Source organism: Elephas maximus, chromosome 2 (genome assembly GCF_024166365.1).
Source record: "Elephas maximus indicus isolate mEleMax1 chromosome 2, mEleMax1 primary haplotype, whole genome shotgun sequence".
Lineage (NCBI taxonomy): Eukaryota > Metazoa > Chordata > Mammalia > Proboscidea > Elephantidae > Elephas > Elephas maximus.
This window is the reverse complement of record NC_064820.1, coordinates 224,823,584-224,851,207: the sequence shown is the minus strand read 5'-3', so window position 1 is coordinate 224,851,207 and position 27,624 is coordinate 224,823,584. Positions and strand designations below refer to the sequence as shown.

Genomic DNA, 27,624 nt, shown 5'->3' with positions numbered 1-27,624 from the left:
ACCCAAAGGCACTGGGTTTGGTTTCTTGTTAGTATTCCATTCTGCGTATGCACCTTTTTTTGTTTATCCTTTCATCTGCTGGGGCAGCGGTTCTTGCCCACCGCAATCATCCAGGGGGCTTGTTGAACAAAGCTCTCTGGCGCCCCCCCCCGAACATCTGATTCAACAGGCTGGGGTGCGGCCCCAAATTCTATATTTCCCCCAATTCCCAGAGATGCTGAGGCTTCTGGTCCGGGTCCCCACTTTGAGAACCTGTCTTACTCCCACTAGGTGCTGGGCTGAGATTGCGCAAGCGCCCCGCCCCCCGCGCTCTGACTTTCGGCGCCTGGGTTTCCTTTCTGCTGCCTGTGAGCGGTGAGCATCTCGCAGCGCCTAGGCCCGTTGGCCGCTGAGTTTCGTTTCCCCGCGTCTGGGGGCGGCGCCAAGCGGGGCTTAAAGCCACCAGCGCCCGGACCTGGAGCCTGGTGACTTGCGCGGAGACCGGTGAGTGTCGCGCCCTGGGGTCCGCTGATCTCCAGCCCGGGAGTGGGTACCGCGGGAAGGGGCGTTCGGCCGCGGGACTGGGAAGCCGAGCGCTCGGGAGTGCGGACATTGCGGGGAGCGGGCGCTAGTAATAGTACTAATAATAACGACAGCAGTGATGACGGGGGCTCGGACTGCGCTTGGTTCTGTTTCTGACCAACAGCGTGCTGAGGGCGCTGAAGCCCCATTAAAAACAGCCCTGGAATAGGAGGTTTTTATTTGGTGGCGGGGGGGGGGGGGGCGGAGCAGAAGGTGGAGGGGATGGAGGGTCAGGAGGGGGTGTCCAGGGGACTCGGGTTAAGGTGGAGGGGGGGCGCTGTGAGAAAGTTTCGAACCCATTGCTGCAAACGCAGGCCAGCGCTTTATCAGGGTGTCTATGCCTGCAAGCGAGTGCGAACTGCAAAGTCAGCTTTAGGCGGCTACTTGGAGGCGCACGTTCCAGGGGTCTGCACAGATCCTGCTGAATCAGGGGAGGGTCGAGCGGAGGGTCCGTCAAGAATGCGCTGGGTGACAGAGCCACCCTTCGCGAAAAAGGGTCCTTTGGAGACAGACCGGGCATGCGCAGAAGAGCCTCCGCTCGCAATGGCCGAGGGCTACTGGGTTCCCATGGGCTCCCTCCCCCGAGCGAGTGGGAGGGTACTGGGGGAGTCCCATTCCCAATCTTCATAGTAGCTTAAGAGGATGACGTGGTGTGGTTGTGAGGGAGGAAGAGAGGCACGACCGTCCTTGGGAGTTTATGGAAGGATCCCAGGCAGCTGCTAAGCCCTGCACCCATGCCCCTCGCCCCCGACCACCGCCCTGGGTGATGGCTTAGCTGTGAGTATGGAATTCAAGGAATGATTTAGCCAAATTTTGAATCAAGTTTTTACTGGAAGCAGTGTCAAATGACGCTAACCACTAGTTGTCAGCCTCAACCAGCTCCTAAGATGTCATCTCAGCTTTCTGCTTTAGCTCACCCCAGGCCCCTCCCCAGCTGTGGACCGGGCCCTCCTGCCCCGCCCACGCACCCACTTCACACTGGGTGTGGTCCCTGGGGTTTACAACCATTTGGTCTAAGAACAAGATGTTCGGCCCTTTTAATTATAAAAAAAAAAAAAAATTAATGCCAGTGGGTTTGGGAAGGTAAAAGCACTTTCAGGAGAAAGAGAGAGTTGCAGAGTGGGGCGGCAGGCACTATGACTATAGCTCTATCCATCCATCCATCTATCCATCTAACAACCTTGGGTCTTCAGCCTTCCCCTATGGACAAGGATTGTGTGGCTCACGGGGAGGGTGCCCTGAGAAGAAGCAAACAGAGCATGGGTACTAACTGTTGATCCTTGCGCTGAACGTACAGCAAGGCTATGAGCCTTAGACATGCATCTTATAATTAAAATATTCAAGGCTTATGGGAAGGATTCTAGGGAAATACGCATGACTTCAACGCATCACTGCTGGAAGGGTGCCTCGGCACTACTGAAAGCAGTGGGAATGAACTTGGGGAGTACTCTCATTTATTCCCCGCCCCCCCCCCCCCGCATTTGGTCTAATTTGTATATTTTGCATGATTTCAAGGAGGTGTCAGAGAACATTTCTCCATTTTCCTCGGTGCAACGTTACCTCTTCAAATAAAAGGAACCTCCTGCTGGAAGTAAGTTAGTGCTTTCTTATTTTATAAGATTATTCATGGCCTATTATAGGAGAGCTTTTCATTTACTTTTATCTAGGATTATTAGATGCTGAAAATTTAGCATTTATAGTTTTAGGGTTCCAGAAAATTTTAAGAAATGAATTCTAATACATAGAAACCAGTTGCTGTCCAGTGGCCCCCATGTGTGTCAGAGTAGAGCTGCGTTCCCTGGGTTTTCAGTGGCTGATTTTTAAGAAAGTAGATGGCCAGGCCTTTCTTCTCAGGCACTTCTGGGTGAATTTGAACCTCTAACCTTTCAGTTAGCAGCCTAGCATGTTAACTGTTTGCATCACCCAGAGACTACTTCACATACATACATGTGTATTTTTTCCAGTTCAGACATATATGATAAAGTGGTCAATTAAATGCTTTCCAAAACAAATGGATAGGATTAGGATAGAGTTATATGGGGGAAATGGAATGAAAATATGAATTCAAGGATCAAAGGAACAGTGTAAGAGACTAAGATTTCATATTTTTTTTAACTAAAGATTTGGGTATCTAATTACCATATTTAGATTCCATTGGCTACATTCGAAAGAGTTTTTTTGTGTGTGTGTGCTTTAAGTGAAAATTTACAAATCAAGTCAGTCTCTGATACAAAAGTTTATATACACCTTATTTTTATGTACTATAAAAAAATTTTTTTTTTTATGTACTCCTAGTTGCTCTCCCTGTAATGAGACAGCACACTCCTTCTCTCTACCCTGTATTCCCTGTGTCCATTCAGCCAGCCCCTGTGCCCCTCTGCCTTCTTATCTCCCCTCCAGACAGGAGCTGCCCACATAGTCTCATGTGTCTACTTGAGCCAAAAAGCTCACTCCTCACCAGGACCATTTTCTATCTTATAGTCCAGTCCAATCCTTGTCTGAAGAGTTGTCTTTGGGAATGGTTCCAGTCTTGGGCTAACAGAAGGTCTGGGGACCATGACCTCTGGGGTCACTCCAGTGTCAGTCAGACCACTAAATCTGGTCTTTTTATGAGAATTTGGGATCTGCATCCCACTGTTCTCCTGCTCCATCAGAGATTCTCTATTGTGTTTCCTGTCAGGGCAGTCGTCCGTTGTAGCCGGGCACCATCTAGTTCTTCTGGTCTCAGACTGATGGAGTATCTGGTTTATGTGGCCCTTTCTGTCTCTTGAGCTCATATTTACCTTGTGTCTTTGGTGCTCTTCATTCTCCTTTGCTCCAGGTGGTGTGAGACCAATAGATGCATCTTAGATGGCTGCTTGCTAGTGTTTAATACCCCAGGCACCACTCATCAAAGTGGAATGCAGAAAGTTTTCTTAACAGATTTTATTATCCCAATTGACCTAGATGTCCCCTGAAACCATGGTCCCCAGACCCCCGCCCCTGCTACTCTGGCCTTCGAAGCGTTCAGTTTCTTTAGGAAACTTCTTTGCTTTTTGTTTAGTCCAGTTGTGCTGGCCTCGCCTATATTGTGTGTTGTCTTTCCCTTCACCTAAAATAATTCTTGTCTACTGTCTAATTAGTGAATACTCCTCCCTCTCCCTCCCTCTCCACCCTCGTAACCATCAAAGAATATTTTCTTCTCTGGTTAAACTATTTCTTGAGTTTTTGTAATAGTGGTCTCATACAATATTTGTCCTTTTGCAAGAGATTAATTTCACTCAGCATAATGCCTCCCAGATTCCTCCATGTTATGAAATATTTCACGGATTCATCATTGTTCTTTATTGATACGTAGTATCCATTGTGTGAATATACCATAATTTATCCATTCATCCGTTGATGGGCACCTTGGTTGCTTCCATCTTTTTGGTATAGTAAACAATGCTGCAATGAACATGGGTGTGCATATATCTGTTCATGTAAAGGCTCTTATTTCTCTGAGATATATTTCAAGGAGTGGGATTGCTAGATCGTATCGTAGTTCTATTTCTAGCTTTTTGAGGGAGTGCCAAATCGACTTCCAAAGTGGTTGTACCATTTTACATTCCCACCAGCAGTGTATAAGTGTTCCAGTGTCTCCACAACCTCTCCAACATTTATTATTTTGAGTTTTTGGATTAATCCCAGCCTCGTTGGAGTGAGATGGAATCTCATTGTCGTTTTGATTTGCATTTCTCTAATGGCTAATGATCGTGAGCATTTCCTCATATATATGTTAGCTGCCTGAACATCCTCTTTGGTGAAGTGTCTGTTCATAGCCTTTGCCCATTTTTTAATTGGGTTATTTGTCTTTTCGTAGTTGAGTTTTTGTATTATCATGTAGATTGTAGAGATCCGACGCTGATCGGAAATGTCATAGCTCAAAATTTTTTCCCAGTCTGTAGGTAATCTTTTTACTCATTTGGTGAAGTCTTTGGATGAGCATAGGTGTTTCATTTTTAGGAGATCCCAGTTATTTAGTTTCTTTTTTGGTGTTTGTGCACTGTTAGTAATGTTTTGTATACTGTTTATGCCATGTATTAGGGCTCCTGGAGTTCTTCCATGATCTTTATTGTTTTAGATTTTATATTTAGGTCTTTGATCCATTTTGAGTTAGTTTTTGTGCACAGCGTGAGGTATGGGTCTTGTTTCATTTTTTTGCAGATGCATATCCAGTTATGCCATCACCATTTGTTAAAGAGACTGTCTTTTCCCCATTTAATGACTTGGGGCCTTTGTCAAGTAACGACTGCTCCTGTGTGGATGGATTTATGTCTGGATTCTCAATTCTGTCCTATTGGTCTATGTATCTGTTGTTTTGCCAGTCCCAGACTGTTTTGACTACTGTGGAGGTATAATAGGTTCCAAAATCAGATGGTGTGAGGACTCTGACTTTGTTCTTCTTTTTCAGTAATGCTTTACTTATACAGGGCCTCACATTTGAAAGAGTTTTATAACACTTTTATTTTAAATATAATTTTTTTAAGTACATGAGGAGTTGTATTGTTACAACTATTTAAATTTATAGTGAAAAAAATTTTCACTTTCAAGCCTACAATTGTGACATAAAATACCATTTTTTCAAAACCTTTTGGGGTATGGAAGGGTATTCTTGAACACGACTGAGCTGAGATGTAGGATTTTTCTTCATTTCACGTTTGCTTCTTCCGGAACCTTCCTTTAATTTCTCCATCGATAGACAGTTACTGAGCTGACACTGTATTCCAGGCACTCTTCTAGGCTCTGGGGACCTCACTGTGAATAAAGTTGTCCAAGTCCCTTCCCTCAAGGAGCTTCCCTTCTAGTGATGGGTGTGGTTCCACGAGTAGATATTACCAAGCTTTTGGTTTTTGTTCATATTGATCTGCTTGATTTCAGGCTTCATTGACAAAGGAAGAAGATGGTGCGTTCTAAAGCAGAAAAAGCAACACCCGATTCAGCTGCTACAACCAACCGTCTTCTGTTACTAAACGGAGATGCCAATATGGCAAATGATACGTACATGTCAGAGAAGAAGCAGGACTGGGTAAGCTGTTGTCTGAAGCTCTCTGTGCATTCTGACCTGAGCTGTGCCCATTGTATCAGCAACGACGCTGCTGCCCGTGGTGTCTGCTGGGCTCTTCTTCCCCAGGCAGGATGAGAATTCTCTGCTGCCTCTGCTTGGGCCAATGCAGCCAAATGCAGACGTTCTGCCATAGCTGACTCTGGCTGGGGTACCATTCAGGTCTGGGGAACCAGGTGAGGCGCTGATTGGCTCCTGTAGGAATTGGCCTGAACGCTGGGCCCCTGAGCCTGGAGTTATCGCCTGCCCCAGGCCTGGTCCCTTCTCCAGCTACAAACCCTCTGAGGTAGCGTCATGACAACACCTCCACAGGGAGCCACATGCTGTCTTTGCTCCCAGAATCAAGCCATACTTTTTGTGGGAACCAAACGCAGGCTCCGGAATCAGTCTGAGCTGAATTAGGTCCCAATGCTGGCACAGCCTGCTGTGTAAGCTTGGATGTCTGTTTTTGCCTTTATGAAAGCCTGGTTTCCGTCTCTCCGTGGGGAGCGTGACAGTGTTAACGTCACGTGGCTGTGGCGCCGATTGAATGCAGGTGACAGCGGGCAGGCAGGAAGAGCTCAGTTGACTGCTGTTGTGTATTTTTAAACCATGGATGGATAGTCCCTTTCAGAATGGCTCCAATTTCGTGAATAATGTTCAACAGTATTTTACATTAGTATTAAAAACCGTGCTGAAGGGCACAGGAAAACATACAGGCCCACCCATCTTTCCCCGCCACTAGCATAACTTTCCGTTTCCATGCCTTCCCTCCTGTGTCCTGTCTGTGCCTGCTGGGTGAGCGGCCGCAGGGGCATGCACCCTGAAGGTGCTGCGAAAAGTGCTTCACCTGCTTAGGCCCTTTTCCAGTCACGTTGAGCAGAGATACATCTTGTGACCCAGCAATTCCTCTTCTAGGTACAGGTAGCCCTTGTTGTTGTTAGGTGCCATTGGGTTGGTAGCGACTCATAGTGCACTATGTACAACCCAACGAAACGCTGCCTGTCCCCACACCATCCTCACAACCATTGCTGTGTTTCAGCCCATTGTTGCAACCACTGTGTCAGTCCATCTCATTGATGGTCTTCCTCTTTTTCACTGACCATCTACTTTACCAACCATGATGTCCTTCTCCAGGGAATGGTCCCTCCTGATAATGTATCCAAAGTAAGTAAGACGGAGTCTCACTCTCCTTACTTCTAAGGAGCATTCTGGCTGTATTTTTTCTAAGACAGATTTGTTCGTTCTTTTGGCAATCTATGCTATATTAAATAATCTTCACCAACACCATAATTCAAAGGCATTACTTCTTTGGTCTTCCTTATTCATTGTCCATCTTTCACATACGTATGACGTGATTGAAAATACCATGGCTTGGGTCAGATTCACCTTAGCCCTCAAAGTGACATCTTTGCTTTTCAACACTTTAAAGAGGCTTTTTCCAGCAGATTTGCCCAATGCAATGTATTGTTTGATTTCTTGATCGCTGCTTACAGGGCCATTGATTGTAGATCCAAATAAAATGAAATCCTTGATAACTCCAATATTTTCCATATTTCAAAATATTTTCAATATGTGAGGTTTATCATGATGTTGCTTATTGGAGCAGTAAGCAACATCATGGTAAACGGAGAAAATACTGAAGTTGTCAATGATTTTGCCATGAGTGGAGGGCCAACGTGGAGCAGCCAACAGCAGCAACGCAGCCATTTACTGCCTCTTGTGCAACGTCAGAAAACTGTTTTCTCATCTATTTTGGCCAGTTTTCTGATTGTCAAGAGGAAAAGGAAATTTAGCCCCAGTCACCCTGTCACAGCTAGAAACAGAAGTTCCTCCCATGTTTTTTAGTGACTCAGGTTCCCTTCTCTAGGTGCCATCACTTAGGGGGCAGACTCCTGTTACGGCATTCCCTCCTCGTTCTCTGGGTCTTCCTGTTGACAAGTCCCATTGTTAGGAATGAACAGCCGCAGGTCGCTGAGCTCCCAGGAACACGCCTGGAGTCTCCAGCTCCCAGGAATGCTGTGGGAGTGACCTGATGCCCACTACGCCAGTTACCCTCGAGCCGACCCCACGTCACGGTGACCCCACGTGTGTCACACTAGAACCGTGCTCCACAGGGCTTTCAGTGGCTGTGATCAGTTGGAAGTAGATCACCAGGCCCTTCTTCAGAGGCACCTCTGGGAGGACTCAAACCACAAACGTGTCCATCAGTAACCAAACACTTAACTGTTTGCACAACCCAGGGACTCTGACACTTCTGTGAAACCCAAAAAACCAAGCCCACTGCCGTTGAGTCGATTCTGACTCACACAACCCTATCGGACAGCATAGAACTGCTCACGGGTTTCCAAAGGCGGCAAATATTTACAGAAGCAGACTGCCACATCTTTCTCCCGCAGTGCAGCTGGTGGGTTGGAACTGCTGAACTATTGCTTAGCAGCTGAGCGCATAATCACTGTGCCACCAGGGCCCCACATTAAGAAAATATATCCGTTCCTGTTGAATGAATTACAACTCATAATGAACCTATAGGACAGAGTAGAGCTGCCTCATATGGTTTCGAAGGAGAGTCTGGTGGATTAAAATTGCCAGTTTTAGGTTAGCAGCCAAGCACTTAACCACTGCACCACCAGGGCTCCACTATAGAGGATGAAAACTGCAGCTGACTTGCTCCCGTATAAAAACCATAACAGGAACATATATATGATGGAACACGACTGGCAGGCCTGACAACGGTTCTTATGTCTGCCTTCCCCAGGGGGCCTCAAACAACCTGTGCAGCCAGTATGAGGAGAAGGTGCGCCCCTGCATCGACCTCATCGACTCCCTGCGGGCCCTGGGCGTGGAGCAGGACCTGGCACTGCCCGCCATCGCTGTCATCGGGGACCAGAGCTCCGGGAAGAGCTCAGTGCTGGAGGCTCTGTCGGGCGTCGCCCTGCCCAGGGGCAGCGGTAAGAACTCACTCTCTCCTAGCATGTTTCTCCGGGGGTGTGTGACTTGCAGGTAGTGGAAGGTTGAATAAGTGCTCCTGGTCCCCAGCCCAGAACCACGTGCACGTGGGCATCTTTCCCGAGCCCTTCTCAGAACTTGCCCTCCATCTTGGGGGACAAAGATTGGTGCCCAAGTTAGGGATGTGTTTGAGCTACAAGGCCAAGAATAGCCCTGAGGGTGGAGTCCTCGTGAGGGCTCTGGGAGGAGGTCACACCTGAGATGGACCTTGACCTGGAAGATAGGGAGGATTTAGAAAGAAGCTCTAAGTATGGGGGACTTGTCCCTCGTTCAAGGGATTGCTCATGTACAAATCTGACCCATGTTAGACGGCCAGGTTGGACACTGGGCCTCTGGAAGTGAATGGAGTGTGTATATTGGGGGCCAGGGGGGAATGTTGGCATAAGCTTGGGGATTTCCCACCACAATTTGTCACCTGAACTGGTGGTGGAATGCAGGCATGAGCAGGAAGAGTGAGGTGGTGGCTTCCAATCCATCATTCATGAACAAGAGCTGCCTGGACCCTCTATGACTCCCCCGTGGGTGCTGGACATGGGGGCTTAAGACAACAGGTTTATTGTCTCAGGGTTCTAGAGACTAGAAGTCCCAATTCAAGGTGTCTGTGCTCCCGCTGAAGGATCTAGGGGAGAAACTTTCCTTGCCCCTTCCTGCCCTTCCTGCCCCTTCCTGCCTTCTGTTGCCAGTTCCTTGATCTGTAGGTGCATCACTCCAATCTTCCTCCGTCTTCACATGGCCGTATCCCCACTGTGTCTGGGTGTCTGTTCTCCCTTTCTTTATAAGGACAGCAGTCCCTGGACCTAGGGCCCACCAACTCCAGGGTGACATCACCTTAACTAATTACATCAGCAAAGAACGTTTTTCCCCAAAGATCCCATTCTCAGGTTCCAAGTAGACATGGATTTTGAGGAACAGTATTCAACATAGCACAGATGGTATTCGAGATGCATATTGTGGGGCCACACCAGGCAGAATGCATCAGAGGCTCCGACCTGGAAGTTTGCATTTTAGCAGTCTTTCCAACTGTGAATAAAGAAAATTGAGAACCCCGGGGATCAGTCACCTGTATGGTGGTCCAAGGCCACCACAGGGGATTTCTGAGTAGAGTGTAGGATCTGATGTGGAAATGGCCTCCTAGGTATTGTTACGAGATGTCCCCTGGTGCTGAAACTGAGAAAACTTGGGCATGAAGAAGGCTGGAGAGGGAAGGTCAGCTACAAGGACTTGGAGTTCGACATTTCAGACCCTTCGAAGGTGGAAGAGGAAATAAACAAAGGTAAGTACCCTCTGCTTGTACATCACCATATTCATCACCTCCAGACGCCTGGCCCAACCTTGTCAGGTGGCTGGGCTCTCCCTGTGGCTGTTCCCACTCTCCCCTTTCTGAGCTTTCCTGACCCATTAGGAGCCCACCCTCCTTCTCGCCCTCTCTCCTCCTCGTCAGACCCCTAGCTCCCTTACACTTTTTCTTCTTTCACCCTCATAAAGATCAGCACTTGTACACGAGATATGACATCAGTAATTTATTGCCCAGGGTGGGATAAAGTTACTGAGAATGATGTCAATTTTAAATTGTAAACCTTGTCTCCAAATGTGAAGGATTCATCCCTTCTCAGGGGGCTTACCATTCCAAAAATCTGATATAAGAAGAATTGGGGAGTGGGAGGCAGGGAACCCCTTTCCCCTGTCAACCTCATAAAAAAAAAATTCCAAACGCCTGAATGGGTCATGACTGTACCCTACTCAAAGGGGTGAGCCTTTTCCTCTGGGGAGAATATATGCATTTGCATAATCCTACCTTAGGCTCACTTAAGGCAGGTCTTGATAAATGCAAATTAGAAAAAAGATCAGTTTGATCAACTTGAAATATCTGAAGGGGGACATTGCACTATAATAGATGCAGATAAGTTCCAAATGTTTAACAAAGAGCAGGAAGTGTGAGTGAGATGGCGTCAGGAACCCAGGCTCCTTCTATCTTGTTGCTCCATTGTGTGTGGGCTCCAGATAAATACCTTCCTCCTTGTTGATTTTAATGTTTTCCGAGCACCTGGCATCATGAAGTTTCAGTCATTTGGGAAGGTATGAAAGTGGCATGAACAAATTGCCAACAGGAGGAAAGAATGGATTTGCCTTCTATAAAGGAGGGGGCATGAATTAAGATTTGTTGACTGTTTTAGGAAAAGTTAAATAATGTCATAGATGAAACAAGATTTTGTATTAGTTAGGGTTAGGTTGGCTTCCTGTGACAGAAAACGCAACATAACTACACATCAGTTACCTCTTGCTGGATAACAAACACATCTCAAAGCCATCAATGGGAGGGATGTAGCTGGAACACCACGAAGAACTCTGTCACTGCTCACTTTTGCGGGGGTACAGGGTGGTGTCTTCCATTAAGATGGGTCCAATGGGTTGCCCTGCAAGAGTGTTCTGGCCTCTGGTGGGGAATATACTGAGTTATCCTTTGAGGACCCTTGTAGCTCCCATCACAGTAAATCGAATCTGCTCCTAATATGGCTTTATCTATGAATCATAATGAATGGACGGGCTTTCAGAGCATTCCCTGTGAGGAGACACTTCTCACCTAAGATCTATTCAATTTTTCCTTTGTTCCTCTTCTTTAGCCCAGAACATCATTGCTGGGGAAGGAACGGGGATCAGTCAGGAACTCATTAATCTGGAAATCAGCTCCCCTAATGTCCCAGATCTGACATTGATTGACCTTCCTGGTATAACAAGGGTGGCTGTGGGCAATCAGCCGGCCGACATTGGACGACAGGTGAGACTTCCAGCTGTGTATGGCCTTGGGGGACATACAGGGTAGAGTGCTGCATTAGAGCAAGAGTCAGGTGAAGGCTGAGTTTTGAACAGTGAGTATTTGGGGGTGTATATAGGGGATTGCGTCACCGTGTCCTTGGTCAAGTCTCAAGGGACCGTCTCTGGAGAGTGAGGCTAATCAGCAACATGGGAAATAGGATTTATTTTTGTGTTTTCTATTTCATGGCGTATCTAAAGTGGTGGTTAGTAGGAAGGAATTCTTGTGGGACAAGAGAGCCTTAGAAATGGGCAGAATGATATTTGAGGATGACTGAATTTCACTCTGTGGATTGAGGGTTTAGGGAATGATCAACCCATTCACTTGGCATCTTGTTTTCTGGCCGTCAGGTCTGAGGTCTTAGGGGTTAGTTAATCAGCTAAAACCTTGTATTAGTCAGGATTCTCCAGAGGAAAAAAGCCAATAGGATATGTGTGTGTGTGTCTGTGTCTGTGCACACACACACGCCTAGCTGCACACACCGACACACAGAGACATTGATTCATTTGAAGAATTTGGCTCATGTGATTGTAGAGCCTGGCAAATCCAAAATACGTAGTTCAGGCAATAGGCTGGCAGCTCGAGCACGATGTCTTTATTCCAGTCTTGAGTCAGAATTCCTTCTCTTCTCAGAAACTCCATTTCTTGCTCTTAAGGACTTCAGTTGACTGGATGAGGTGCAAGCACATTTTGGAGGGTAATCTCCTTTACTTAGAGTCAAAGGACTGTAGATGTTAACCACACCTACAAATTACAGCAACTCCCAGACTAGTGTTTAACTAGACGACTGGGTACCCTAGCGTAGCCGAGTTGACACATAAAATTAACCATCACAAACTTACGGTTTTCCTTGACCCAGTAGCTGTGCTTCTTCCTCAGAGAACAGTTTCTCATAATGCTGACTGGGGAGGTGTGACCAGTTCATGTTTGTGGGCTCATTTCTCTGTGTTACTTCTTTTGGGGATATTCCCCTGGGACTCTGGGGCCTATGGCAAATACAAGGTCAGGACCTATGTAACGCTTATTCTCCTTTACAGTATTCACGCGTCACATCCTCACATTTTCTTACAGATCAAAGCACTCATTAGAAAGTACATCCACAAGCAGGAGACAATCAGCTTGGTGGTGGTGCCGAGTAACGTGGACATTGCGACCACAGAGGCGCTCAGCATGGCTCAGGAGGTGGATCCTGATGGAGACAGGACCATAGGTAAGAAGAGGGGAGAACCTAAGGATTGCGGGTGGTTTCAGAATGGAAAAGCATCTCCTGAATTCAGCTAGGTGTTTCTTGGCACACACTTGGAGTGGTGGACCTGCATCCATCACAGAAGAATTGCCAAGGTCAAGGTAATTATGAGTCCAAGAGACAGAAAGGGCCACATAAACCAGAAACTGCATTGGCCCGAGACCAGAAGAGCTAGATGGTGTCTGGCAACAACCGATGACCGCCCTGGCAGGGAACGCAACGGAAAGCCCCTGAGGAAGCAGGAGAGCAGTCGGATGCAGACCCCAAATTCTAACAAAGAGAACAGACTTAATGGTCTGACTGAGACTAGAAGGACCCCGGAGGTTATGGTCCCCAGACCTTCTGTTAGCCGAAGACTGGAGCCATTCTCAAAGCCAACCCTTCAGACAGGGATTGGATTGGACTACGGAATAGAAAATGATACTAGTGAAGAATGAGCTTCTTGGATCAAGTAGACACATTAGATTATGTTGGCATCGCCTGTCTGGAGGGGAGATGAGAGAGTAGAGGCGATCAGAAGCTGGCCAAATGGACACGAAAATGGAGAGTCAAAGGAAGGAGTGTGCTGTCTCATTGAGGGACAGGAATTAGGAGTATATAGTAGTGTCTGTATAAGTTATTGTATGAGGGACTGACTTGATTTGTAAACTTTCACTTAAAACACAATAAAAATTAAAAAAAAAAAAAAAAGAATTGCCAAGCTGCCAGGTCTGGTGCCCATTTAGGCTGGTTAGCTGGGCCTGATTAAATGCCACAGCTTGACTCTTAACCTTTGTATTAGTGTCTTAGGTCTACTGTAACAAACTACCACAAAATCAACATGTCAGTTGTACCTTGCTCCCTCTGAAGGCCCTGGGGGAATGTCCTTTCTTGTCTCTCTCAGCTTCTGGTAGCTCCAGGTGTTCCTTGACTGTAGATGCATCTTCATGTGGCCCTCCTTTCTCTGTCTCTCTGTGTACCTTCTTTCTAAGATATGAGTCAGATAGGGTTAAGACCCACTCTACTCCAGTATGACCTCCTCTTAACTTAGCTGATAACATCTTCAAAGACCTTATTTCCAAACAAGGTCATATTCACTTATACCGAGGTTTAGGACTTCGACATGTTTATTGCGGGGTACACCATTCAATCTCTAGCAGTCCTATCAACCTGCTTATAGAAGTCATGGTGCGGTCCAAGAGCAAAGTAAAATCAGAAGGTAAATTCTATCAGTTAAGAATGCAAAGGACTAATGGACCACAACTACACACAACCTCCACCAGACTAAACCCAGAACAACTAAATGGTGCCTGACTACTACCACTAAATACTCTGACAGGGATCACAATAGAGGCTCCAAGATACAGGGGGAGAAAGATGTAGAACGAAATTCAAATTCACACATACACACAAAAGGACCAGCCTTACTGGTCTGACAGAGACTGGAGAAACCCCGAAAGCACAGCCTCTGACAACCTTTTAACTCACTACTAAAGCCACTCCCAGGTCTATACTTCAGCCAAAGATTAGACTGGTATATAAGGCAAACAATAACACCCGTGAAGAAAGTGCTTCATAATTCAGTTATGTATATGAGACTATATGATCGACGGCACTGGGGGGTTGGGGATATGAGACTAAATGGGCACCCTAGCCCAAAAACAAAGACTAGAAGGCAGGAAGTAAAAGGAAAACTGGCTGAATGGAAACAGGGAACCCAGGGTGGAGAAAGAGAGATGGTTGTAACATCGTGGGTTGGCAACCAGTGTCACAGAAAAATGTGTGTATTGATTGTTTAGTGAGAAACTGCTTTGCTCTGTAAACTTTCACCCAAAGCACAATGAAAAAAAAAATGCATTTGACTGCAAGTAACAGAGAACCTGACTACAGTGGCTTAAGCAAATGGCGATTTATTTTCACGAGAAGTTTGGGTAGAGGCAGCCCACATTTGCACAGCTGTTCAGTGAAGCTGTCAGGACCTCTTTCATGCTCCTGTTCCGCCATCCTTAGCATGTTGGCCTTCATTCTCTTGCTTGTCCTGCTGCTGGCCTTCCCCAGGATGGACTTTCAGTTCCAGGGAAGCAAGGAGCAGTGGACACAATAAACCCCGTGGTTAGGCTTGGGCCACCTTCATGGGTGTGCTACCCATGCAGTCACACAGGGATCCACGCCTCTATAACGCCCTTCTGCAGCCATCTTGAAATACTTAATATTTGAACAAGGGGCACCACACTCTGATTTAGCACTGGGCCCCACATTTATGTCACAGATCCAGGCTGGACCTGTGTTTCTCAGCGTGGGAGTAGGCACTGCCTGAATCAGAAATAATGAGAAATTTTAGAAATGTCAGTCCTTCGATCCCACTGAGCTTCCTGAATCAGGATCTCCAGGGCAGGGGTTGAGACTCTGCATACTAGCTCTCACTTTTGGGATGACTCTGGCTGCACGAGGGAGTTTGGTAACCATTGCTTTAGAGAGGGAATTCTTCATTTGCCAGAAGCAAAATGGAAAAGTCATTATGAGCGGCTATCTCTCTTGCACAGGGCCCAAGATGGATGAAGGAAGCCTCCCGAGGAGCCCCCATAGCTGCTCGCAGAGGGAACCCCTGTCTTCACATGCCCTGGCTGTAATTCTCTGACTAGATAGGGGCTCCACCTTGCACCTCAATTCTGGCAGGGCTCTTGTCTGCCCTCTAGCAAGGGTGGGAGGCTGATGACCAGGAGAGCAAGCTGTCATCCACATCGTGACTATCCCCATTCTCTAATTGACCCTCTCCGGCTCTCAGGTATCTTGACCAAGCCTGACCTGGTGGACAAAGGCACAGAGGAGAAGGTGGTGGATGTGGTGCGCAACCTCGTCTGCCACCTGAAGAAGGGCTACATGATCGTCAAGTGCCGGGGCCAGCAGGACATCCAGGACAAGCTGAGCCTGGCTGAGGCCTTGCGGAGAGAGCAGGCCTTCTTTGAGGACCATGACCATTTTGGGTATGTACTTCCGTGGGCTATCAAGGGAACACTGAAACCAAGACGCTTGTCCCTTACTCAGGACATTGCCACTGATGAGCAGTTGATGTGTGGAGTTTGTGTGTGTGAGTGTGTTTGTACCTTGGCAAAGATTATGAAACTTGCCTGGAAGAATAAAAGGGGAATTAACAAAGGATTGCAAAAATGGATGGATGGACAGACGGACGGACGGATGGATGATGGGCATGTAGTTGGGTAGGTAGTTAGGTAGCTAGGTAGGTAGAAAGATAGATATGGTAGATGAATGGATGGATAGGTGGGAATTACATCACCAGTGAATAACGCTACAAGTAATAGAATAGTGTGGTACCGGAAAAGGAATAAAAACATAAAGAGAACAAAATCAAAACACTAGAAAGCCCAGAAAGAGACTCCAATACATATGTTTACTAGATGATAAACCTGCCATTTCAAATCAATGGGCTGTCATTTTGCTTATTCAAGGAATGATACTGGGATAATTGTTTAATACTTGGAAGAACTCAAATGGTGCCCTTATTTAGCACTTTAACTTAAAGTTTATAGCAAAAGGCTTATCAGTTGAATTTTTAAATTAAATATAAAAGAGAAGCCAAAGCATCCTGGAAGAATATGTGGATGGGTGGTCGTAATCCCAGGGTGGGGAAGACCCTTCTGACACCAATACCTAATCTGAAAAATAGAAAAGACTGCTAAAATGGGTTGGATATAAAATGGTGAGAAGGCGTAGGGTTGGTGAGCAGGAAAGGAGGAATGGGTTTTCACACGGGCTGATGGGAGCAGGTGTGACCAGCACAGATTTTTGTATTGCTTACCATCCTAGAAAAGGTACTTCCCTGTGGTTCAGATTTCCATAGTCAGGAATTACCCTGGAAAGTAATCAGAGCTGTGCAGTGGTGTCAGCTAGAGGATGTTCAGTACAGTGTTGTTTATAATGGTGAAAAACTGGAAACACTCTAAATGTCACAAATCAGGGGATCGTATAAACAGACCACAGTGAATCCGCATGGTGTTTGCGCCATTACGGGCTGTAGTAGAACCATTTGTTGGTAGGAAGAGGTGTTGATGATAGAATAAGAGTCATACAACCTGCTTACCGAGATCCCTGTGCGGGCATGCGTGTCTGTGGAGGCCCGTGCGGTATAAACACTCTCACGGTCAATCCTCCCAGAAGCCTGCCTTTACCACTGCCACCAAGTCGAGTCCAACTCCTAGTGACCCTGTAGGGCACCGTAGAACTGCCCCTGGTGGATATGAACTGCTGACCTTTTGGTTAGCAATGGAATGCTTAACCTTTGCCCCACCTCGATGCCAAAGCCTTGCTGTGAGGTGTGATTCAGAGCGGACAGGTGTGTAACCTGAGGCTGAGGTCTTTGTTTTTCTCAAAAACAGGCATGTAAACTCATGCTTCTCTGCTGCCTTTTATGCTAAAAGCCCTTTCTAATGTGGTAGTTTTTTAGTTAGCTGCTGGACTGCCGGCCCCTGAGTTATGGCGACCGCAGGATGGTTATGATCCTTAGGGCTTTCATTGGCTGATTTTCAGAAGTAGATTGCCAGCCTCTCCCAAATCCATTTGAGTCTGGAAGCGCCGCTGAAACCTGTTTAGCATCATAGCAACATGCAAGCCTCCCCTGTGAAACGCATGGTGGCTGTGCACAAGGTGCTTTGGCCGGGACTCAAACCTGGGTCTCCCATGTGGAAGGCGAGAATTCTACCACTGATCCACCAGTGCCTTCCTAGAGAGCTCACACTGTGAACAGAAATTTGGATACAGTGAGAAGAGGCCCTATTCCTAGATTCTTGTAAACATTACATATTCTCATCATTTAAAATCTAATGAATTTTATCAGTATTTTCCGTTTTAAAATATTTTGTTTTGGCTTCTGATTCCAGGCAGTACATGAATTAACGTATCTTGAGGGAGGGTGTGTTGTCTCCAGTTCAGTGTTCATAGACACACTTATGTAAAAAATAAGTGAAAATACATGTTTATGAAGAATTATAGCTATTATATGATACACGTTTACACATACTGGGGTGTGTCTGTGTGTGCAATGAAAACATCTCCAAGCGTGATGTGTATTTTTATAAAGACCTGTTCTATAGGGTTAAGCATTCGGCTGCTAACCAAAAGGTTGGCAGTTTGAATCCACCAAGAGGTGTCTCAGAAGAAAGGCCCAGTGATCTGCTTCCGAAAGACCCCAACCACTAAATACCCAGGGAGCAGAGTTCTGCTCTGAGACGTGTGGGGCTGCCATGGGTCAGAATCAGCTGGATAGCAATTCGTTTAGTTTTTTCTTTTTTATTGTGTCGTCAGATGTCCAGAGAGACGCATTTATTATATCAGCAGAAAGGGATAATTCTATACCATTGTTGAAATATCCAAGATCATTAAAATCCACTTTTTCCATATGGTCCAACAAGAGTATTCATTAGAACCCAATTGCAAAGCATTTTGTTCAACCGACATAACTGGATATACCTTGAATTTCGTTTTCTGACTACGTAAGGAATGCAGACTTGGGTTTTAAGGGTGCATCAGGCTGGACATCCATGCGGTGTTCTCTTTCAGGGTTCTCCTGGAGGAAGGGAAGGCCACCGTTCCACTTCTGGCAGAAAGACTCACCACCGAGCTCATCACCCACATCTGCGTAAGTACATGTCACCCACATCTGCTTAAGTACACACCACCCACATCTGTGTAAGTACACACCACCCACATCTGCTTAAGTACACACCACCCAGATCTGTGTTAGTATACACCACCCACATGTGCGTAAGTACACGTCACCCACGTCTGCATAAGTACACGTCACCCACATCTGTGTGAGTACACCTCACCCACATCTGTGTGAATACGCACCACCCACATCTGTGTAAGTACACGCCACCCACACCTGTGTAAGTACACGTCACCCACATCTGGGTAAGTACACACCACCCACATCTGTGAAAGTACACACCTGGGTGTCTATTCTCTGAAACTATCCAACAATCACGTTGCTGAACCCTGCGGGTGGCCTCAACGTCAGTGTGCCCCTGCATGCCCTGGGGTCTTGTTGCAGTGAGGGGTCTGATCAGTAGGTCCGGGGCGGGCCTGGGAGTTTCACCTCCCACCAGCTCCCAGTGATGCTGAACTGCCTGGACCACATTTCATGGGGTGGCAATAGATGATACCCAAGGGGCCTGAAGAAAAATTACATCTTGATTCTAATTCATTAAACAGCTGCCATTTAATTAATTAACCATTCGCTGAATAACTAATTATGAATTACTGAAACAAGAGTGTCATGAATAATCCTCGCTCATTCCCAGCCACCATTGTCATCTCTGGATCATGTTTATTTTCACACTCTTCGTTTCTACAGCATTCTCCATTCCTTTCTATGTGGTTCTTTTTCTCACCTGCCTGGGCGTCAGCTTTCCGTTTTTCACATTGTCAATCCTTTGTAAAGACTTCCTTGTTGACTCCAATGTCAGAAGCCCTGGCGGGTTGGGTCTGCTGGTTGTCTCTGCTGCTTCACCCCCGTGCCTGTGACTTGGGGCTGGAGTTTCAGCTGGGAGCCTGTCTTTTCTGGAACTTGATCTGTGGGTGTATGTAGACGCCTGGGTGGAAGATGGGCTCCCTCACCACTGAGCCGGGCCACTGAGGGGGCCTTTGGCTTGAACCATATTAGCGTCTCAGCTTGAGTTTTAGGCGCTGCTCAGTAAGTGGGATTTGGCAGCAGAGTTCTTAAAGGGTTGGCTTTGGGTTACAGATTCTCAGTGGAGATAATACCTTTCTATCCCCTCAGGGCTAGAGTTCAAGGTCTTCCATGCAGTCCCCAGGAGTTATTTCTACCTAACTAAAAAAAAAAAAAATTTTTTTTTTTTTTTTTATTACAACGAGGAAGTCCCTGGGTGGTACAAATGGTTAACATGGTCAGCTGCTAATTGAAAGGTTGGAGATTGAAGTCCACCTAGAGGTACCTTGGAAAAAAGGCCTGGCAATCTACTTCCAAAAAGCCAGCCATTAAAAACCCTATGCAGCACAGTTCCAATCTGATGCGCATGAGGGTGCCATGAGTTGGAACTGACCAGACAGCAGCTGGTGGTAGGGGTATTATAAGGAGAGTGTAGCTTTTCTGCAGAAAGAGGGTGCCCCACCCTGAGCAGGCCCACCTGGGGCCTTCTCTTTGCCTCACACACCAATTCAGGCTCTGAAAGTCCAGCTCAGGCAGTCTCACCTAAACAAGTGCCCTGAAGGCAGATCAGCTTCCCTGCTGCCTTCCGCTGTCCCCCGGGTCCTGCTGCCACCTGGCTTTAGTGTGCCCCTTTGTGACCTCTGTCAGCTGTCTGATGCTCTGTTTTATCTTAACAGCCATCTTCAGCAATCTGCAGTGGGGGGCCAGCCAGCATATCCCAGACAGAAGTCCTCGATGGCTTTTCATCTGTTTAAAACCACGTAAATGTTGTGGGATCTCGTTATTCCAATAGGCACTTTTCAACAACCCACTAGACAGGAGGGTTTCTAATCTCCCTGCAGAGAGCTGGTGTAAAAAAGTCACCATGCATGGAGAATATTAAGCCGAGTGAAAAGAGCCAGACACAAACGCTCACAGGTAGTTTGATTCCATTTTTGTGAAATATCCTGAATAGGTACATCCATAGAAATGGAATCCAGACAGGTGGGTGCCAGTGCCTAGGGGAGGTTCTGGAAGCATCTACTGAAAGGCTGTGGGGCTTCCCTTTAGAGTGGCCAAATGTTTTCCCAGTAAAGAGAGGTGAGGGTTACCCCTTGTGCGTGTACTATGTGCTGCTGAATGGTTCACTTTAAAATGGTCAAGTTTGCAATATGTGAATTTCATCTGAATTTTTTTTAAAAAGATCCCAGGTGGAGGTGCTCCTTGCGTGGCTCATATCCGGCCCGGGGAATCACTCAGAAGGGCAGTGTCAGCCTAAGGCTGTGCCCACTAGAGGGAGAACATGGGAGACCTGGATGGAAAGCCATGGCCCGAGTTGTCCCTTTGTCTGTCTGAAACTCCTTCCTTTTAGAGGAGACTGAGAAGTCAAGGCTGCCCTCGGCCTCTTGGTACCTTGCAGACCGTGTGTGTCCCTGTTCACACCCTGTTCACATTATATATTTCCATCCTTTTCTCTCTGCTCTCTGCAGAAATCTCTGCCCCAGTTAGAGAATCAAATCAAGGAGAGTCACCAGAAAATAACAGAGGAGTTACAGAAGTACGGTGTGGACATCCCCGAGGATGAGAACGAGAAAATGTTCTTTCTGATAGATGTGAGTACTGCCAGCGGCATTAGGTGGAGACTCACACAACATTGTCTGAAAAGGGGTCATGTGCTCAGGCACCTCTCCCCTCCCCAAAGCTGATCTGCACACCTTGTTCCACTTCATACCAAAAGGGGGATGGAGGAGACAGACGGGACTGTGGGGGCAGAGTCCACAGTGAGGGCATGTCTCTCATGTGATGGTCCCCTTTGAGGCATTGACCCTTCCAGGTGAGCACTCACCTGAGACCCACAGGTGGTAAGGGGAGGCTTGGAGGGTCTGTGCTAACACCTCTGCTTTCCCACGATCCCACAGTGGCCCATCCTCCATGCACACCCGCCCACCAACATCCTCATTACTTGTATTTTCAGTATCTCAGCTTTTACTTTGCGTTTTTTTTTTGCCAGAAAATCAATGCATTTAATCAGGACATTCTTGCTTTAGTACAAGGAGAAGAGTCAGTGGGGGAGAATCAGAGCCGGCTATTTACAAAAATCCGAAGTGAGTTCCTCAAATGGAGTAAAGAAATTGAAAAGAATTTCCAGGACGGTGAGTTTGAGGTCCCGTTGTGAACCTGGGTGTTGGGTTCAGACTGAGGCGGTAGAGGGTGGCGATGCCGTTGGTGTGCATGCCGGAGTGAGGAGTTAGTGGGCTGAGGCCCGGCAGAAGCGTTGGTGTTTGCTCTGTTCCACATCACTGGACTGCACCCAGAGAGCATGGGGCACTGATTTCAAAGGACACCTGGAGAGAAAAGGCAAATGAGTCAGCCCAGATCAGCCCCAGCTCCTGGAAACATCAGCCCTCGTCACCTGGGAGTATTGCCCTGACGCAAGCACCATAGTCATTCTGTCACCAATGGCACCACCACTAAAATAGCCCACACCTGTTCTCGGTTAATGGTCAGGGTCGTGAAGTCTAATGTGTCTCCGAATGGATTTTGAGGAAAGGTGGTAAAAAGAAGGTAAAATTGCATGATAGATACTGTCCTTGCATCTTTGGGTTCTCAAGAGTCTGGAAAAGGGAGAAAATGTGACCTGAAAACTACTTTATAATATTTTAAGAAGCCCTAAGGAGATCACTGGCGGTTCAGTGGTGGAAACCTCACCTTCCACGCAGGATACCTGGTTTCGTCCCATCCAGGCACCTCATGCAGCCGCCAGTCTGTCCCTGGGGGCTTTATATTGCTATGATGCTGAACAGGTTTCAGTAGAGCTTCCAGACTACGATGGACGAGAAATAGGCCTGGAGATCTACATCTGAAGATCAGCCACTGAAAACTCCATGGATCACAATGGTTCGAGCCGAAGCTGATTATGGGGATGGCGCAGGACCAGGCAGGACTTCCTTCAGTTGTGCCTGGAGTTGCCCGGAGTCAGGGGCCTACGTGACAGCAGCTAACGACAAAGGAAATGATAAGGAAATGATATATCGACCAAGGGTAAAGCCCCGGGGCCGAGGAACCTTTATGTAGCTTTGCTTTTACTCACACGACTGGATTCAGGAGTCCAGTTGGCATCAGCGGACCAGAAGTTCAAATCCGCAGTTCACCATGGCTTTGGGTAATAAATAAATATCGACAATAAATTAAGTGATTTGTTGTTGTTAGGCCACATCCTTGAGTGCATTGTTTCTGGCAGAGGGCAGCGAGGATGGGATGGGTTAAATAACAGAGCCCCCTGCTGGGAGAACGGTTAGGAAGCCCTGTGCTCATTTCTGGGGCAGTCACATGCTACATCTCCACCCCATCGACCCCATTCCATGCTAGGTCCAGAGAGCAGATGGTGGAGCCCACTGCGTGGGTCTGTCCGTTTGGGGAGGGGTCACTCTGTCCCTCTCAAGGAAGTTGAGCGTCTTGGCCTTCCGGCAATTCCTTTATGATTGCTCAGTCAGCTTATTATCAAAAGGACTTATGGCAAGCCCCCTAAGACAAATAACCAAAGTGAAAACTGGGCAAAGGGCTGGAATGGACATTTCTCCAGTGAAGACATTCAGAGGGCCAATAAGTACACAAATTATGCTTAACCTCATTAGTCTTTGCTGTTGTTGTTGTTGTCAGGTGCCATCGATTCAATTCTGACTTAAAGCGACCCTATACGACCCCATAGTAGAACGGTGCCATAGGGTTTCCAAGGAAAGGCTGGTGAATTTGAGCTGCTGACCTTTTGATTAGCCGCCAAGTTCTTAACCAGTACAGTACCAGGGCTCCAGTCTTTAGGGAAGTGCAAAGCAAAGTCACAGTGAAATGCCACTCCATAACCACTAGGATGTTTGAATTAAAAAGTTAGAGAATAAGAAGTGTCGGCGAGGAATGGTGTCCCAGACCTGCACGTACACGGGTGAGAATTTCCCAGCCAAGGTCAAACTAGGCTGGTTCAATACTCGCTGTTTTGGTATTTGTGAGAACTGTATAGACCATAACTACTGTGGCTAATGAGATGAGTTCTTTGGTAAAAATCAAATTTGATTTCCAACATTTCATCCTCAAGTACCTTTTCCAGACTATGTCCTACTCTGTGTATCTGGTTATGTTGTCCTCCGGCATCATACTCTGGCTTCGCCTTTGGTTCCTTGAGAATACAAAGGACGTTTATCCTGAATGCTTTTCTTTATTGCAATCCTTGAATTTTTGTTGAATTGTAATCTGCCAGTTTCTCTTGCCACTGGGCACCTTCAGAAAGCCCTGCAATCTGCAGGATGATTTCTGGAAAATCGTTCAGAGTGATTCTTTTTGATTATAGGTTACAATGCTATGCATGAGGAAATTTCGGAATTTGAAAATCAGTATCGTGGCAGAGAGCTGCCAGGCTTTGTGAATTTTCGGACGTTTGAGAAGATTATAAAAAAACAGATCCAAAAACTGGAAGCCCCAGCTATGGAAATGCTTCACGAAGTGACTGGTGAGTTCTTGGTGCCACTTTTAGGCATTTGGCTTCTATGGGGGGAAAGTAGTGGGAGGAGGGGAGGAAGAAGACAGGGGGATGTGAAGGAGGGCGGGAAAAAGGAACCTTTGTTTCTTTCCATTTTATCCTCTTATTTTTTGCAATTTATGAAGCTTATGAATGATTTGGCCAACATTGAACTTCTTGTCTTTCTTTGATCAGATATGGTCCGGCTTGCCTTCACAGTTGTCTCAAAAAAGAATTTTGAAGAGTTCTTTAACCTGCATAGAACAGCCAAGGTAACTGACTGCATGCTATTCAAAACTCTGTATTAAGTCTAATTCTGTAAAAGAGATTTCTTGGATTAAGACCATTTCAGCGTCATCTTCCCATTGTATATGTAGAGAAGCAAACACTCAGGCTCACTCAGGAGTCTTCCTAGTCATGTTACCAGTTAACCTGTAACAGTTAACGTGCCAGTTAATGATGTAACAGTTAACCAGTTGCCAGTCACAAACAATGAAAGAGAGAGAATTTGAAAATTATAAAATGTTTAATACCACAGGGACAAAACAGAGTCACAGTGAATGTCGAAGATGGTGACTTCTGGAAAAAAAATCCCCAAATTCAGAAACTCATGGGGAAAACCAGACGTAAATATGGTGTCCTTCAAGAAAGGAGACCCCCACCCTGGGAGGCAAGAGCGGTCAAGAGAGCAGACTCACCCACCCTCACATCAAGGGCTCCCCCGTTCACCAGCTGGAGAGTTCGGGCCAAGCCCCTGATCCTCCCTGTGCCTGTTTCTCATCCATAACTAGGAGCACCTCCCTTGGAAGGTGTGCAGTTAACAGAGGAAAGTGATGTGAGTGCCTGGCTTTGTGTCCTCGGTGAGGCCGGGAGGATCAGATCATTCTCTGGGAGGGCTGTCCCCAGGGCTTTCTGGCAGTGCTTTCTTGAAACTCCAAGACCATGGAACAGAATTTGACTGACTTAAATTTCAGTCCCCTGGTTACCCTGTGGGAAATTCTGGTGGCGTAGTGGTTAAGAGCTATTGCTGCTAACCAAAAGGTTGGCAGTTTTAATCCACCAGGTGCTCCTTGGAAACTCTATGGGACAGCTCTACTCTCTCCTACAGGAATTGGACAGACTCGATGGCAAACGGGTTTTTGTTTTGTTTTGTTTTTGTTTATCCTGTGAACCTCTGGTGGATATATTAGTCCTTAGCATCTGGTTAGAAAACCCTGAGAGACGGAAGGACCTGCCTTACAGACCTGAGAATACAGCCCATGCGAGTCCTCACCCCTGGGTATGGCTCAGGCTCCAGGGTGATTCTGACCCTCGGCACAGGGGAACCCAGCTTAGACAGCCGAGGTGGGACTCAGAGGGCCATTCCAGGGTCATGTGCCACTTTCACACAGCTCGGATAACCTGACATTGGCTGAATTTTGCCATCACCAGTGCGTTCGTTTCTTGAGGAAGACGTAGTTGTGTTTCTCCTTTCCCGTAGTCCAAAATTGAGGACATTAAATTAGAACAAGAGAAGGAAGCTGAGAAGTCCATCCGGCTGCACTTCCAGATGGAGCAGATTGTCTACTGCCAGGATCAAGTTTACAGGAGCGCGCTGCAGAAGGTCAGGGAGAAGGACGCAGAGGAAGAGAAGAGGAAAAAAGAGAATTACCCATACTATCAACCAAAACCAAGTCCTTCCATGGAGTCTTCCATAGCGGAAATCTTTCAGCACCTGCTCGCCTACCATCAGGTGGGTTTGCCCATGTCTCTTAGAACGGGGCCTTCATTTCACTTCCTTTTCTCCTGAGTGACTCTCTCTTTAGCCTCGTCGTCTCTGTAAGGTGAACATCTGTCAGCTCCATCTCTCAGCCTTTCTAAGCCTTTGTACAAGCTCAGATAGTTGTGGGTTAGAGCCACTGGCATCTGGCTTTGTCTAGCTGTGTGTCCCTGGCCAAGTTACTTAACCTCCTTGAGCCTTAGCTTCCTTCTCTGTGAAATGGCATATCAACTTCCTCGAACTGCTGTAACAAAATACCAAATATTGGGGGCCTTATCAGCATATAAAGGCATCATCTCACAGTTCTGGAGGCTAGGAGTCAGAGTTCAGGGTGTTGGCAGATCCATGCTTCTTTGGGAGTCTCTAGGGGAAGATCCTTTCTTTTCTCTCTCAGCTTCTGGTAGACCCAGCATTCCTTAGCTTGTGGATGCATCTTCATTTGGGGTCCTTCCTCTACTGTCTCTCGCCTGCCTCTGTGTCTTCTCCTCTTTTATAAGGCTGAAGTAGGACCCACCTGCTCCAGTGTCAACTTTAACTGATCACATCCTCAAAGACTCAACTTCCAGACAAGGTCATATTCACAGGCACAAGGGTTAGGACTTCAGCATATCTTTCGGGGGAGTCACAACTCAGTCGGTAACAAATGGTGTCTTTTCCTAAGGTGCTGGTGAGTATACAGTGAGATGATCATGGGTGACTCCCTCAGGGAGGTATCAAAATGCAGTGGCACCTCAGCAAATGGAAGCAGCTCTTTATACACCCTGCTTTGGTTGCCACATCACATTTCAAACAATGAGCAGTGTCACCTAATGCATCCTGGGGAACAGGCACTGAATGCAGGCACCTCGCAATTCAAACTGGTTGCCTCACAGTTTAGGAGGCTACAAGTCCATATTCAGGGTGCTGGCTCCGGGGGAAGGTTCTCTGTCCGCTCTGGAAGAAGGTCCTTACCTCCGTTTCTCTAGCGTACTTCTTGGCATTCCTTGGTGATCTCCACGTGGCATCTGTCTTTCCCCCATTTTGCTTGCTCGCGTCTGTGCCTAATCTGCTGCATTCAGAGCTCAAAAGTGGTTAGGTTTCAAACACACCCTACACGAATATGGCCTCAGTAACATAAGCAAGAAAATCCTATTCCCAAATGAGTTTGCACCCACAGGTAGAGGGGTTAGGATTTACAACACGTATTTTGAGGGGACACCATTTAACCTGTAACAGGCGGTGGCATCCGAGCCCCATCCCGGTGGTGCAGAGTTCCCCCAACCTCTCTGTGCCCTGTTCCTTCTTGCAGGAGGTCAGCAACCGCATCTCCAGCCACATCCCTCTGGTCATCCAGTTCTTCATCCTGAAGGTGTACAGTCAGGAGCTTCAGAAGGCCATGCTGCAGCTGCTGCAGGACAAGGATGGCTACAGCTGGCTCCTGAAGGAGAAGAGCGACACCAGCGACAAGAGGAAGTTCCTGAAGGAGCGGCTGTCGCGGCTGGCCCAGGCTCGGCGCCGCCTGGCCAAGTTCCCTGGTTAAAGTGGGCTCTCTGCTCAGCCCCGTTTCCCTGCCGACTGTGCCAGGGGTGCAGGCCATCACCCTTCCCGAATAGATGTGCTGTGAACACACTAACAGGTTAATGCTTAGCAGGTCTTACAGTGCCTCAGGTCACCTTATAGTCACAGTCATGGCCCAACCATAAGCCCAGGAGCACTTGCAAAGATCTCAGATAAGCAGCCTGAGTTCAAGCCTGAAGACCAGAGTCCGCCCTTACGGAGCATACGGTGTGGACTGGGTGAACGGTTGCATTTTCCTGACTAGGAAAAACTGCGTTCAGCCTTCCAGATTGTTCTTCCTCTCTGAGCCCCCTCTGGCTCTTTTCTCAGAACGGGTGTATGCTAAGCATCACAGGAGGACTCTTTCCTGGTTTTTGTAACATCCCTTTATATACCCGGTGTTTTTGTTGCTTAGTGTCTGCGTGTGCAAACTCCTAGGAGCCATATCGTATTAGTTTATAATAAACTTGTTTTCACCAGACAGTT

At 47.1% G+C, this 27,624-nt stretch overlaps 1 protein-coding gene across 1 annotated transcript; it reads left to right on the top strand.

Annotated features, from left to right (window-relative positions):
• Positions 1 to 370: 370 nt before the first annotated feature.
• On the top strand, positions 371 to 27,619 carry LOC126070590 (interferon-induced GTP-binding protein Mx1-like). The gene is made up of 15 exons (XM_049874913.1): positions 371 to 483; positions 2,077 to 2,152; positions 5,461 to 5,608; positions 8,382 to 8,574; positions 9,768 to 9,905; positions 11,254 to 11,408; positions 12,516 to 12,654; positions 15,455 to 15,653; positions 18,244 to 18,322; positions 20,824 to 20,946; positions 21,345 to 21,486; positions 23,676 to 23,834; positions 24,039 to 24,115; positions 25,324 to 25,575; positions 26,891 to 27,619. Exons 3-15 carry the CDS (start codon positions 5,483 to 5,485, stop codon positions 27,119 to 27,121), a joined length of 2,013 nt encoding a protein of 670 aa, XP_049730870.1. The 5' UTR covers positions 371 to 483; positions 2,077 to 2,152; positions 5,461 to 5,482; the 3' UTR covers positions 27,122 to 27,619.
• Positions 27,620 to 27,624: the final 5 nt, after the last annotated feature.